Source organism: Hyaena hyaena, unplaced genomic scaffold (assembly GCF_003009895.1).
Source record: "Hyaena hyaena isolate Hyena2069 unplaced genomic scaffold, ASM300989v1 scaffold_104, whole genome shotgun sequence".
In the NCBI taxonomy this organism is placed as follows: Eukaryota; Metazoa; Chordata; class Mammalia; order Carnivora; family Hyaenidae; genus Hyaena; species Hyaena hyaena.
This window is the reverse complement of record NW_024080736.1, coordinates 473,156-488,295: the sequence shown is the minus strand read 5'-3', so window position 1 is coordinate 488,295 and position 15,140 is coordinate 473,156. Positions and strand designations below refer to the sequence as shown.

General features: G+C 38.2%; 1 protein-coding gene across 3 annotated transcripts in view; it reads left to right on the top strand.

Moving 5' to 3' along the window:
- Positions 1-15,140, top strand: part of CEP112 (centrosomal protein 112) — a 421,494-nt gene that overhangs the window by 77,312 nt on the left and 329,042 nt on the right. For 2 of the 3 annotated variants that reach the window (XM_039236017.1, XM_039236016.1), the window contains exon 9: positions 2,222-2,308. In XM_039236017.1, the coding sequence (XP_039091948.1) occupies positions 2,222-2,308 (87 nt within the window). Of the gene's footprint in view, positions 1-2,221; positions 2,309-4,638; positions 4,739-8,509; positions 8,629-14,934; positions 15,079-15,140 lie in introns of all 3 variants that reach the window. The other variant, XM_039236018.1, reaches the window with a different exon arrangement.

The window sequence follows — 15,140 nt, the reverse complement described above, 5'->3', positions numbered from 1 at the left end:
GAATTGTTTGTTCTAGCTCTGTGAAGAATGTGAAGGTTATTTTGGTACAGGTTGCATTGACTATGTAGATTGCTTTGGGGAGTATGGACATTTTAACAATATTTGTTCTTCCTAACCATGAGCTTGGGATGTTTTTCTATTTCTTTGTGTCTTGCTCATTTTTTAAATAAATTTCTATTGTTTTCACATTATAGATCTTTTACCTCATTGGTTAAGTTTCTTCCTAGGTATTTTATGGTTTTCAGTGCAGTTGTAAATGGGATTGATTCCTTGATATCTCTTTCTACTGCTTCATTATTGGTGTATAGAAATGCCTCAGATTTCTGCTGTTGATTTTTTATTCTGTGACTTTGCTGAATTCATGTAGTAATTCTAGTGTTTTTTTGGTGGAGTCTTTTGAGTTTTCTTTTTTTTTTTTTTTGAAGTGTGAAAGTTTATTTGTATCGCTCAAGTTGTTTTCTTTTTTTTTTTATACAAATAGTTTATTGTCAAATTAGTTTTCTTTTGAGTTTTCTAAGTGGAGTGTCATGTCATCTGGGAAAGTGAAAGTTTGACTTCTTCCTTGTGATTTGAATGCCTTTTATTTCTTTTTGTTGTCTGATTGCTGAGGCTAGAACTTCCAGCACTACATTGAACAACAGTGGTGAGAGTGGAAATCCCTGTCATGATCCTGACCTTAGGGGTCATTACTTTTTTTTAATGTTTATTTGTTTTATGGAGGTGGAGGGTATGCATGAGCAGGGGAGGGAGAGAGAGAGGGAAAGAGAATCCCAAGCAGGCTCCTCACTGTCAGCCCCAGAGCCTAATGTAGGACTTGCTCCCATGAACTGTGAGATCATGGCTTGAGCTGAGATCCATAGTCAGATGCTTAACCTACTGAGACACCCAGGCACTCCTGGGTTTTTGAAACATAAATTGAAAAATATAAAGTATATTTCAGAAATTTCCAAGAGATTATTTTGATATATATTTCTTTAAAAAAATTTTTTTAATGTTTTATTTATTTCTGAGAGAGAGAGAGAGAGAGAGACAGTGTGAACACGGGAGGGTCAGAGAGAGAGGGAGACACAGACTCTGAAGCATGCTCCAGGCTCTGAGCAGCACAGAGCCTGACACAGGGCTTGAACCCACAAACTGTGAGATCATGACCTGAGCCGAAGTCAGACGCTCAACCAACTGAGCCACCCAGGCGCCCCGATATATTTCTTAGAAAAATTTCCTGAAGGTTGTAGACTAATTCTTTTGAGTACCTACTTTGTGTCCTGAGTATAATTACTTCAGTGATATCCATGAAAATAAGCTTCACAACTCACCGAGGTGAGTTTGACTAGTAGGAGAAGAAATGGAATCTCAAAGGGTGACTTGCCCAAAGTCACAGTAGTTAATATAGTAACATTAAAATCCACAGTAGAAATGAGGTCTGTTAGACGCCAGTATATATACACTCTTGGAAATGGTAAGGAATTGGGTAGTCAAAAATACTTTCACATTTTGAGATAATCAGTTTTATGTTATTTGTCTTAAAACTTGTCACTATTATTCTTTTAATTTTGAGATGCACCCATTATTATCAACTATTTGGTTACATTTTGGCTGGCCTTGCTCAGAGCGCTGGTACAGTACACGTTGGTTTGAGGAGGATAGGAGTTGTTAATGAATGCTTGAAAGGAGTAAAGTGACTTCTTTGAGGTAGTCAGGGTCTGTGATTCTAGGAGACAGAACTGAAAGATCTGTTAAGAGAAATGTACGGTTATCAGTAATATGCCATAATTGTGGCCATCCACTCTCAAATTGTTACCTTCAAGTATGAAGGTAAATAAGAGTAGTTTTAATGAGCATGTAGATATGAGAAAAGAAAAAAGTAAAAAGGTTGAATAGAGACTCAAAATTAGTAAAATAGGCTAAATTACTGAGTGGCTTTAGCAAAATTTAAGATGACTTTTTTTGAGGGGTGGAGTGGGGTCAGGATAACTGATGAATCTGTATTTACTACTCTCGATTTTGCCTATCAAGTGAAATTTATCTGAAGGACTTAATTAGCTTGGAAGTAATCAAAGAATGTAACCAACATGTTGGTAAAATGATGTGATTGCTAGACCAGTGGCTAGAAGAAAAAAGTTGAAAAGGATACTTTCATATCAGGAATTATTTTAATTGAATTGTGTACTTTTGCCAAAGGGAAAGGTATGTGAATAACACCTTTGAAATGTTTTCCTTGAAGCTGGACATAAAAACAAAAATGATAGAAGCTAAATGCCATGAGGAGAAGCTGAAACTGCAGCAGAAACATGATGCCGATGTTCAGAAGGTAGGGTATCTACCGTTCACTCTTTCATTAACATTGAATACTCGGAATATTCTGGGTCTTGTGACCATCCATCCCACCGTCCACTTATTTAATAGTCTATGTTATAAATAGAATTTGCTAACTTATTTCAGCAAAAGTTGGATCTTTGTACTTCATTTTCTAAACAAATGTGTTTATGTAAATCCTTACAGTTTCCACTACCTTTTAGTTCTTCATCTGTTGTTTGAAGGCTGGCCTTCTTAGAGTCCTTAATCTGCATTCAAGTGTTAACTTTTGTAAAAGCTCAAGTAAGATATTAGCTGTACACACTAGTGTTTGTTTGAGTCTGATATTCTTTTTGGTTTTCTGGAAATTAAAATTTGCTTTTTAATTTAAAAAGGAACTTTTGGATTTAGTTCTAATATACTGCATACATTGTGTTGGTAGCACTGAATGTAGGCTTCTTTTTCTTTCAGTGGCTCATTGGGATTTATGCCTTTTAATGTTTCCATTTGTATTTTTAAAGAAAACTTATTTTTATTCTTAATGGGCACAGCAGCAATAATCAATTTATGGTTATCCTACATGGATTTTGAATGATTAGTATATTTTAGTATTGATTTAAAAAATTGAGTGATACATAGATCTATATTTCAATATATAAAGATTAATCCAAACTGAAACTTGGCATTTACTGTTTCACCGCTAAGCCTGATTCTGCCACACATCACATATCCAAGCTTTCTTAAAAGCTGAAAATATATCCATATTTAGCCAGGTGCCTCTTTGGCTCATTTTCTTTCAAAGCAACAAGAAGGAAACCACTGATTGAAAATTAGAAAGAGAAAAAATATTGAATCCTTTTCCTTCTTCTTTCTCATTCACATTTTAAAGGCCAGTCTTACTTTCTGCTCTTAGTAGAATTTTACCTTAGCTCAAATTGGTTAGATAGAAACAACTCTCTATCACAAATATGTTAGAGATTTGGTAATGTAATTTTAATATGACATAATATATATCCAAATGAAATAGAATCTATTGATGTGTAAGATAAATAAGTGTAATAATATATTTGGAAAATCACAGTAATAGAGTTTGAAATAGACTTCTTGGTATGTCCGTTACAAAGATCAATTCTAAGAAAAACATTTAATAATAAAATTCTTTCCAGGAATTTCTTCTTTAAAATAAATTCTACATGAAAAAAGAAAGCAATGCAACTAGTTTGAAATGCCAGGTAAAATATAAATAAAATCCTTGACCTTGCTCCAGGTTTGGAAAGTATATTCATCAATTTGCTGCTTGCATGGCATTTTCTAAGTGTCAGGAATCAAGGAGGAATAAAACTAGAGTGTTGTATCTGTTTGTGTACATTCTTTTCCTTTTTTGCTTCTTTATGGACTTTAGGATCAAACTAGCTCCTTTTCTCATTTACCAGTCATTCTTAGAGGTGGAATTAAAACCATGAATTGTAAAGTAAAATGCTGGTAACAAAAGCACTAAGAAAAGGCTGGTTAGATGTTGGTGAATAACCTTTCCTGCCAATATTATTTTAAGCTGAATTTGAGTGTATAAGAAATATACTCCAACCATAAGAAAAGTGGACATTCATACTCCTGCCTCGATTTGTTTTTCTTTTTTCCCCTTTGTTAGCACATTTTTTGTTCTACTTGCTAACTACTGCATTTTGGTTATTTCTTTAACGTGTGTGTAGATATGTTTAGGAGGATAAAATCATGATTAAATCCTAATAAGTGATTCATTTAGAAGTTCTGATACAATACAATTAATGATGTAAAATATTCATGCAATTTTTGACTTATTTTGAAACTGACTTTTTTGATTCATAATAGCAGAGCGAGATCTAAAAGAAGCCTATTGCAGCTCATCTACCCATGTGTCTGGGGATTCTTGTTATTGTGCATGAAAATGAAAGGACAGGGGGAGCATCCAGGGATCCACTCATCTGCAGGTGTTCTGTCCCAGTGCAGTGGGGGGCGGATCATGCTGCACCATCATGCCAAGTTTCTGGAGGCTTCTCTATGCTTCTTTATGACACACTTTAATTTCTGAATTATATTTTAGAGAATCACTTAAATGATTATTTATATTCTCCTTGAAAATTGATTCATGAAAATTGAAAGCTGATGACGTATTTCTTTCAGCAATCAATTATTCTAGTGTAGTTTATATTTTCTCAGTGCACTAGAATATAGTTTTTTAATCTTTTTTTGGAAACCCGTTTATGCGATTCACTGAGATAGACAACAAAAAATATTGTGCTCCTTTTAAAAGTTATGTGTTTTATATGTAAAAAATAGTTTACTAAAACATTTTAAATTTATTTCCAGATTCTAGAAAGAAAGAATAATGAAATAGAAGAATTGAAAATTTTATACAAAAAGAAACAAAATGAAATGGAGGAGACTATTAGAAAACTTGAAAAGAAAGGTGATGTTATATTGTTGCATCAATTTTTTATAAGCATTTCCATTTTATTTTAGTGGTTGTATAAAGTAAAATTTTGTTTCTGGCCTTTAGTATGAGATGGGCATGTTTATGTGGACTTCCATACAACTGAGTCAAAATTCTGTGTGTGTGTGTGTGTGTGTGTGTGTGTATCTGTATATTGTATATAGTATGTACGTGTCTGTATGGGGTATGTGGTGTGTGTATGTGGGTGGTGTGGGAGGGTATGTAGTGTGTGTTTATGTATGTGCGTATGGGGTGTATGTGTGCGTATGTATGTGCGTATGGGGTATATGTGTGTTTATGGGGTATGTAGTATCTGTGTGTGTGTGGTTATGTGGGGTGTATATATGTGTATGTATGGTGTGTGTATGTATGTGTGTGTATGGGGTATGTGGTGTGTGTGTGGGTGTGTATGGTATGTTTGTATCTATGTGTGTGTGTGGTGTGTATATATGTGTGCATATGGGGCATATGTGTGTGTGTGAGGTAGGTGGTGTGTGTGTATGAGTGGTGTGGTGTGTGTGGTGTGTGTATGTATGTGTGGTGTGGTGTATGTGTTGTGTTTATATGTATGTATGTGTGCATATGGGTGAATATGTAGAGTGTGTGTGTGTGTGTGTGTGTGAGAGAGAGAGATGGTGGCAGTGGTAGTTAGTGGTAGTTGGTTTGATTAGGAGTTGGATGAATCTGCCACTGTTCTTCCTACCTCTTAACTCTCTCTTCTTATTGGACCGAAGTGGCCATGGGTCGGTCATTACCGGCTTTCAGAGCGAAGTCTAGGGAAATCACTCCTCTTGGCCTAATAAAATTCATTACATTAAGTGTCTGCTTTCAGCCTTGTGGTCTATGCTGGTGTTGTGATTGACAGAACAAACATTTAAAAAGTATTCCCCATTTATACTTTCATTACAAAGGAAAAGAAAGCATATAATCAAGTGTTAAATTGACTATGACTATAGGCTAAACCATTGAAATGCAACAGGCAGTCAGAGAGAGTTCTGAAAATCTGTTTTAGCAAAAGGAACCTTAATAACAGTTTTGTAAGATTTGATTAGGTGGAGGGAAGGGGTCCAGGTACTGGGACAGGAAGCCTGTGCTGTTAGGTGTGGGGAGAATGCAGAAGAGCCCTTGAGCTGGAGTGGACGTCCTGTGCATTAGGAGAAGGATTGAAAAGGACCAGACAAGGGACCTTCAGCATGACCTTCAATTTCAGATTTAGAAGTTCCAAGCTTATCTTGTAGATGCTAGGGAATCAGAGAAGATTTTTGAGAGGTGAGCCTTAGAACCTCATGTTTTAGGAGTAGTAGCCTGGTAACGGTCAGTGTGCCAAACAAGGTGAGGGTGGTTTCTAGTCTGTCATAATAGAGGTGGCATGGAGAGAGCGAGAGTGAGAGCGAATTCTTCTGCTTATTAGAAACATGGGCTCTAATCCCAGACCTGCTGTTCAATGTCTGCTCCATGACATCCTGAAGTTTCTCGGCCACGGCTTACTCATTATAAAATGGTGAGGGTGGAGTAAATAATATATAAAGTCCCTTCCGACTCGAGAATGTTCTGCTCCCATGCTTCTGTAATTTGGCATGTGAACTACTAAGGACCCAGAAGGCTATGGGAGGTAGTGAGGGTGGAACTGAAGAAGCCATTTTGGAGGATTTGGTGAACAGTAAGATAGAAGCAGTGGGAGAGGTTTCCGCTTAGTGTTTCCATATGGAACTTAACTCTCTCCCAAACCACCAAACCTGAGTGCATCTGAGAGAATAATGCCCTTGAAATTTAGGGTGGCAATTGCATATATAAGTTAACTAACAAAGCAGATATTTTTAGGTTTATTTCCAGACTTAAATCTTGGTGAAGGTAATTAGAAATTTGTTCAGGTTCTTTTGCCAAATATCAGTGGCTACAAAAATAGTTAAAATTTTTTTCTAGGTTTTCGTTTCTTACGCTGATTCAAACCAGGCAATTTAAACATGCCTAAGACTTAAAAATAATATTTCCTAAGGCTTTTTGAATTGCAAACAGATCTTAGTTTTAATTTTGGAATTGTGAAGCAAAATGTCGTCAATGCTAAAGACTAATGTTAGGTTAACTTAGATTCCTCTCCTCTTCCCCTTTTGTGTTGTGTGGCTGAGATATATGAGTGAAATAAGTTTCTCTGTAAATGTTTATGAAAATTTTGCTATTTTAAAGTAAGTGAAGAAGAACATATTCAGTTAGCTAGGAAAATAGTACATTCAAGCAAAAATACAATTTATTTTACCCTCCAGAAGACATGGGTATATTCAACAAATTTTTACTTGATATATATCACTGATATAGTGACAGTTTAAAAGATTAAAAAAATTTTTTAATGTTTATTTTTGAGAGAGGGGAGCAAAGTGTGAGCGGGGGAGGGGCAGAGAGAGAGAGGGAGACACAGAATCCAAAGCAGCTCCAGGCTCTGACATGTCAGTCAGCACAGAGCCCGATGCGGGGCTCGAACTCACGAACCATGATATCATGACCTGAGCCAAAGTCGGATGCTTAACCAACTGAGCCACCCAGGTGCCCCATAAATCATTTATAATAAGAAGATAGAAATTTAGATGATTTATAAGGGAAATGTTTTATATAACTGAAAGCCTATTTTGCTTCAGTAACATAAACCGTGATGATGATTTTAATGTATCTAGGAGTGGACAGTATATTGAAGTGATGAATTCCTTCATCTATTTGTTTAGGACACATCTTTTTAAGTACTTGCCTGTGTGACAGTGTTATGCCCTGTAGATAAAAAGTTGAGATGTCTTTCTCCTTAGGAGATAGGCAAGTAAACCATTATAACATATGAAGTAATAAGTGATTTATTGGAGAAATAGATGAGGTTCCCTGGGAATAAAGAGGAGTTTCTTTCTGCCCTGGCAAGGGGAGGAATCTGGTTGATGAATGGTTCATAAAGAGGGTGATACTCGAGGGGCACCTGCATGGCGTAGTCGGTTAAGCATCCAACTCTTGATCTCCACTCAGGTCATGATCTCCCACGTTGTGGGGTCGAGCTCGGTGTCAGGCTCTGGGCTGACAGTGCAGAGTCTGCCTGGGATTCTTTCTCTCCCTCTTTCTCTGCCCCTCCCCAACTCGCTCACTTGTGCTCTCCCTCTCTCTCTCTCTCTCTCTCTTTCACAAAATAAGTAAACAATAAAAAAGAATAGAAGGTGATGAGCAAGGGAGAGAGGGGCATTCCAGGTAATAAATGATCATAGTTAGGCAGTGAATAGATGAAAGAATACGGCCTCCGGAAGCTGCAGGTAGGTTGGTGTGTTTCCAATAGAGGTTTAAAAATATGGACGTGTTGAGAGATATGGCCAGGAAGCAGACAGATCATGAGGAGCTCTTTTCCATATTAGAGATTTTTGGCTTTTACCTTTTAGGTGAGGGAAGTTGTAGAAAGATTTCGAATCTGGGAGTAACGGTGCTGCATTTGCACTGTAGAAAGGCCTCTTCAAAGCCATGGAGAACCCACTGGAAGGAAATGATATAGAGGCCAGCACACTGTTTAAATTGTCTAGGGAGTGAATAGTAATGGATTCAACCAATTCTGTGGTGTTAGAAATGGAGAAAAAGTGAGGAAAGAATAGGAGATACTTCAGACGAGGCAATTGGGAAGACTTGCAGAAAAATGGAATTATCTGTTATCTGGCAAACCATATTTTTTGTCACCAGACTCTTATGAGGTAGCTAGAATTGGTTTAACTATGTTTTCATCATTTTTGACAGTTCAGATCCTTATACGTGACTGTCAAGTTATCAGAGAGACCAAAGAAAACCAGATTACAGAGCTAAAAAAGATATGTGAACAGAGTACAGAATCTCTGAATAATGATTGGGAAAAAAAGGTAAGTGACATAAAATGGTAATGGAAAATACAAAGGTATAAGCTTCAAGGTAGTACATTTAATTATAAAAATATATTCATAGAATATATAGAAAAGTATGAAAAAAGAAAATAAAGTAACTTAAAATTCAAGCCTAACTGTCTAGAAATAGCTACTGTTCATGTTTTGGTATAATCTAGAAGTATAATGGTTTATAAAGTAGGTTTCACTTAGAAAACTTACTTTTGATTAATTTTTGAGTTTCATGTTCTGAATTTTTTTGTCATAACTTATAGATTTTAAGGAAAATTAGTAGGGAAAAGCAGTAGGATAATTTTTGGAAATTACACCTTTTTAATTTTGGATTTTGGCCATTGGATCATTCCTTCTCTGAAATTTCAGATAATACAGTATTTATAGTACAAACTTGTTTTTGATGTAAACAAAATTAGTAGTGGATGGGTTATTCTTGGAGGAGCATTTAATTTAGTTAAGAAAATATTTTCATATAATTTAGTGGTGCCAAGAGCAGTGTAATAAAAATACTTGTTATGAATGAATCTCACATAGTCATATAGTACTTTCACTTAGGAGCCCTTAACCATTAGTTCAGGTTACAATATGTGTTTACAATAAATCATGTTACTTCTTTTGAGGTATTCCATCATAAAGATAAGTCATACTGTTAACTCATATTCTCTCAATTACAGACCAGGTTCCAAATGTTTTACTGGAAGTTATAAATGCCTTTCCAGGCAGACACTGTTGGCCTGAAATATGTCCTGGGGATGGTAGTTATAGGATGAGTCTGGGAAGTGCATTGCAGATGTTTTACTATGGGTAGAATTAGCTCTTTTCTAGTTTTATTTTGACAGTTTATGTGTTTTTCTCACTCTCACATTTTGGTTTGGTCTTTTCCATAAGTATGGCATATTTTTGTGTTTGTTGTGCATTGTGTACAGAATGAGTGCCCTTCCTCCCTTTGTCTAAATTCCCTAGTTCCTTCCTTTTCAGTTTAAATTGTCAGGTATGAGAAGAGAAAAGTCTTCTGCATTCCACTGTGTACAGGGTACATTTTATTCCTTCAGCTGGATTAGCAAATCTTTCTTACAGCTACATGGTAATTGGCGGATATGAATGCACTGCACATGGGATGGAAGGTCTCTTTTATGAAGTACAGTTGCATGTAAATCTGGGCAGATGGGCGAACGTGATGCAAGCAAGATAGGTACCAAAAATTAACAAGACCATGATAGGGGTACTTTATGATTTATGCAAGCATTCATTAAAAAATTAGTAAGTATCTATATGGACAAGTAGTGCAAGTTTGTGCACGTGCATGTGTGTTCATGTGTGTGCACATGTGCATGGTGTATATATGTGTGCATGTGGTGTGTGCACACATGCATGTGTACATGTGGGGTATGTGTGTGCACGCATGCGTGTGCACATATTCCCTAATATCCCTGATAGAAATCTTCACTGCACATGTCTCACTCCAAGTCTGTTATTACAACTTCCTGTTTAAGATGTCTCCTTGATCTGAATCCCATCGTTCTTCCCAAACCCCATCTTCTTCCTTTATTGCTAAAACAGTCTCCTCCTAGGGATTTTCCCTAATTCCCTGTACCCTGTGGCATTGCTATTTGCACAGCTGCTTAGGCTCTTCTTCTTGCTTTACCTCCACATCCAGTCTCTTGTCAAGTTCTATTGTGCTGTTCGCGCTGCTTGTTTTCTTATTCACCCTTGGTCCTTCCCTAGTTCCAGAGGCTGTCACCCCTTCCTGTGCTGTAACTGGACGCTGCACCTCTTCAGTCCACCCTTCCTCCCCATCCCCCACCCCCCCGCCAGTACACCACACCGATGGTCTTTCTAACCCTCCGGTCCCCTTCCCTCCCCACACACCATGTTTATTTATTATTATTATTATTTTTAATGAATATAATTTATTGTCACATTGGCTTACGTACAACACCCAGTGCCTATCACCCATTTTCCCTCTCTCCCATCCCATCATCTACCCTTAGTTTGTTCTCTGTATTTAATAGTCTCCTGTGGTTTGCCTCCCTTCCTCTGTATCTGTTTTTTTCCCCTTCCCTTCCCCCATGATCTTCTGTTCAGTTTTTCAAGATCCACATGAGTGAAAACATATGATATCTGTCCTTCTCTGACTGACTTATTTCACTCAGCATAATACTTTCCAATTTCATCCACGTTCCAATGGCACCATTTCATTCTTTCTCATTGCCAAGTAGTGCTCCATTGTATAGATAAACCACATCTTCTTTAACTGTTCATCAGTTGATGGACATTTGGGCTCTTTCCATAATTTGGCTATTGTTGAAAGTGCTGCTATGAATATTGGGGTACACTTGCCCCTGTGCATCGGCACTCCTGTATCCCTTGGGTAAATTCCTAGTAGTGGTATTGCTGGGTTATAGGGTAGTTCTATCTTTAATATTTTGAGGAACCTCCAGACTGTTTTTCAGAGTGGCTGCAACATACTCCACGTTGAAATCACCCCAGTGATTTCCTGGTAGGAAATTTACAGGATTCTTCATGACTGAGACTCTGGATCTTTTAAGCCTCACCTTCTATTACAAGCCTATGCTGTTTCTTATGCTTTTGGACTAGCTTCACAGAACTTTCCCAGTTATCTGACTCTACCATGCTGTTTCTAATCTGTGGGCCTTTAAAAACATAGAGTTATGATTCACACACCATAAAATTTACCTTTTTAAAGTGTACAGTTCAGTGGTTTTCATTATATTCACAGGATTATGTGACCATCATCACTATTTAATTTCTGTCACCCCAGAAAGAAACCCATTAGCAGTCACTTCCCATTTCCCCTCCCTCCAGCCACTTGCAGACACTAATCCACTCTCTGTCTCTGGAATTCTGCCCGTAGAATCACATACTATGTGGCGGTTTGTGACTGCCTTCGCTCACTTAGCGTATGTTTTTAAGTTTCACCTTCATCAGTTGATAAACAGTTGAATTGATTCCATTTTTTGGATATCATGAATAATGCTGCTATGAAAATTTGTGTACGAGTTTTTGTGTGGATGTACGTTTTCATCTCTCTTGGCTGTTGTATGGGGGAAACACTACCCATGTTTTTCTTCACTCATACACTCCGAATTCTTCTGACTCCAGATGTGTGTATTTTCTAAACAACAAGCAATTTTCTTGGACACCAACTGGTGTCCTGTAATTCAATTAAATTTCGACACTATTTGCCTGGAGTTAGTATCAGATCCTGCAAGGTAAGGGCTAAATCCCACAAGTCTACCCCCACTTGAGATGTCAACAAAAAGTCCCAGGTTGTTACCTGTATCTCTAACCAAATGGCTATAAATAGAAGTTGGCACGAACCCCTCTTTGGCTTCCTTGATGTACGGCAATGGCTCATGGAACTTAGGGAAACCTTACTTAACACTTTTTACTATAAAGGATGTAATAGGAGGTACTGATGAATGGCCAGATGAAGAGATACACAGGGAAGGGGCACAACGTTTCCATGTCCTCTCCTGGCACACCACTCTTCTACACGTTCACCACCCTAGACTCTCTCTGAACCTCCAGATTTTGGGATTTTTAGGGAGGTCTTATAACACAGGCATGAGCAATTATAAACTTACTCTTTAGCCACTCTCCCCTTCTTGGGGGATGGGGTGTGGGGCTGAAAGTTAACAAGCTTCTAATTATGGCCTGATCTTCCAGGTGACCTCCATCTTGAAGAGCCTATCAAGAGTCATCTCATTGGAACAAAACACACTCTTTTCATGTAGGGAATTCTTAAAAAATTGTTTTTAAATTTTTTTTTGAGAGAGAAAGAGATACAGAGCACAAGCAGGGGAGGGGCAGAGAGAGGGGGACACAGAATCTGAAGTAGGCTTCAAGCTCTGAGATGTCAGCACAGAGACCAACGTAGGGCTTGAACCCATGAACTGTGAGATTGTGTCCTGAGCCAAAGTCGGAGGCTTAACCGACTGAGTCACCCAGGCGCCCCTGACCTAGGAAATTCTAAGGGATTTAGGAGCTCGAGCGTAGGAACCAAGGTCAAAGACCAAAAATTAGAAGAAAAGATGCTCTTAGTGCTCTTATCACTTAGGACACAACAGGGGTTTTAGCTCTATGCCAGGAACTGGGGGTGGAGACCAGCATACCTATTTTCTGTTATATCACAGGTATATACTGAGGAGTGGAATTTCTGGGTCATATGGTAATTCTGTGTTTAACATCTTAAGGAACTGCCTGACTGTTTGCCTGAGTGGCTGCCCCATTAACCTGTGGGCTTTTATACTTCTCCAGCTATTTAGACAGATTCCTGATTTGTCTGTGTCCCTTCTGGCCTGAGGCAACTTACATGGTCAAATGTCCAGGCTAAAGACCCATATGGAGGACCCTGGGAAGACCTTTTGCATCCCCTTTATCCACTGCCAAACCCTGGCTAAAGAATGCATGGATCCCCTCATGATCAGGGCCCTGATGGCACCCTGATGGCTTAAGAACCCCTAGCAAGGTTTGTCCTTTAGAGCCTGACAGGTAATATATGCTGCTCAGTTGATCTCTCAGGGGCACCTTGCCCTTTAAAGCCTCCCAGACCAAATTACCTCAATGCTAATTCATTGCCAGGTTTGAGGAAGCTCCCTGTGATATATTGTGCCTGGTACTTGGTAGATACCCATAGAATTTCTAGATGAATACTTGAGTATTCGTCATTTCCAGTCAAATTATTGAACTAGATACACCTGTTCGGTCCTTAAACATAGCAGCCAAGTTAGAGCATCCTTGTTTCTGCCAGTATCATGTTTATTCTTGCAGGCGCAACTGTAAATTACCTGGATGAGATGACTCAGACTGACGTACAGACCCTCCTCCAGCTTCAATAGGCATAGGCCCCTTCAAAATCTGACATGGGATGCCCCTGAGAAACTCCTGTGTACTAGATATCGTGGGTTTTAAATTCTAAGTAGGCCATGTCCTGGGCCCTCCAGGAGACCATAAACATAAAGAAACCACTACAACAGGAGTAAAAGCATAAAATTCTAAGAGACCCTTTTAGATCACTTACCAGGGTTAACTACGCATATCCGTCGGCAGCACTGAAACTGAGGTGCTGTGGGCTTTGCCACTTTCACACGCCATTAAGTGACTGACTTTTGAATACCAGACGTAACACCAGTTTGAAACATATACATTGGCAAAAAGTACAAATAGCAACATACCAGGGAGCTGGGGACCACTCAAAAAGAGCCCAGACTGCATATGTTGAATTTGTGGAACCCCAGGGTCTCTTTTGTGTGGCTGTGACTGAGCCATCTTCACTTTTCCTGTTCAGCTGGGGGCCCTTGCCAATAATGAGCACAATTAGGGCCTGCATTCTGCCTTGAACGTTCACCATCTCTCCACTTGGTTTGGTGTCTTCTTAGTCAAATAAGAATCTGTGTGCATGTGTTACATCCTTGCGTCCCCTATTCATGAATGGGAAATCAGATCTGTCCTTTAAACTATTCTGGACTTCTTCCCTCCCCATCTACTGAGTGGACCTGTCCTGAGGACAGGACTCAGAATTTCACTCCCATTGAGATAAGTGAAGGAACTGCCCCCAGGCTGGGAGCACAGGCTTTCAACTCCCTTTAGAAGCTATCCACTGCACCTTCTTTCCTTTACCTTCTTTTCTTTCTATAGATATTTTGGAGCTTCATCCATTTAAACAGTGGACACCTAATCTCTGTAAAACCTACATACTTGAGGACACGTAGTATCCAGTTCTACTTAGAGAATCCTTTCCCTATTTGATTTATAAATGCCATCTTTACCTCTACGTTTGTACAAATTGTGGAATGGGTAGAAATAGTTTCTTGTTGGGGGTGAGGGTAAAGGAGAAAGCATTGTTAACCTTACTCTTGTGCAAAATGTTGTGCAAATGAACTGCAAATCCTAACAGATGATATTCTTAATAACAATATTATAAACTTTTCTGCTTTCTGATTTCAGGCAAATACTAGTTTTGTTTAGCTGAGATATTGTGCTATCTGTATGATTTATTTATTCTCTCTACCTGTGGTGTAGAATTCCCTTTAATATTCGTTTGTTCATTAAAATTTTCACTTCAGGAAAATAAAGAGAAAAATTGTTTCTTAATCACACTCTATATAATATCTTTCCTTTGAATATTTATTTATGAGTTTTGTACCTTTTGTTGTTCAGGTTGCCAAATAACTAAATAGAGAAATAGAGGAAAACATTTTTTTTCTGAATTGCAAACTAATCTCTTCTATAATAATAGTGAAAAACCAATTCTTGAATTCACTGTAGCTCCACAATGCTGTGGCAGAAATGGAAAAGGAAAAGTTTGATCTTCAAAAGCGGCACACGGAAAATATTCAAGAGTTGCTCGAGGACACGAATATGCGTCTGAATAAAATGGAGGGTGAATACATGGCACAGACGCAGTCCACGGTGAGGCTTTTTCCCTTTTCTTGCATTTTTAGTAACCGTCCTATTAATCTCCATGAGGCCAT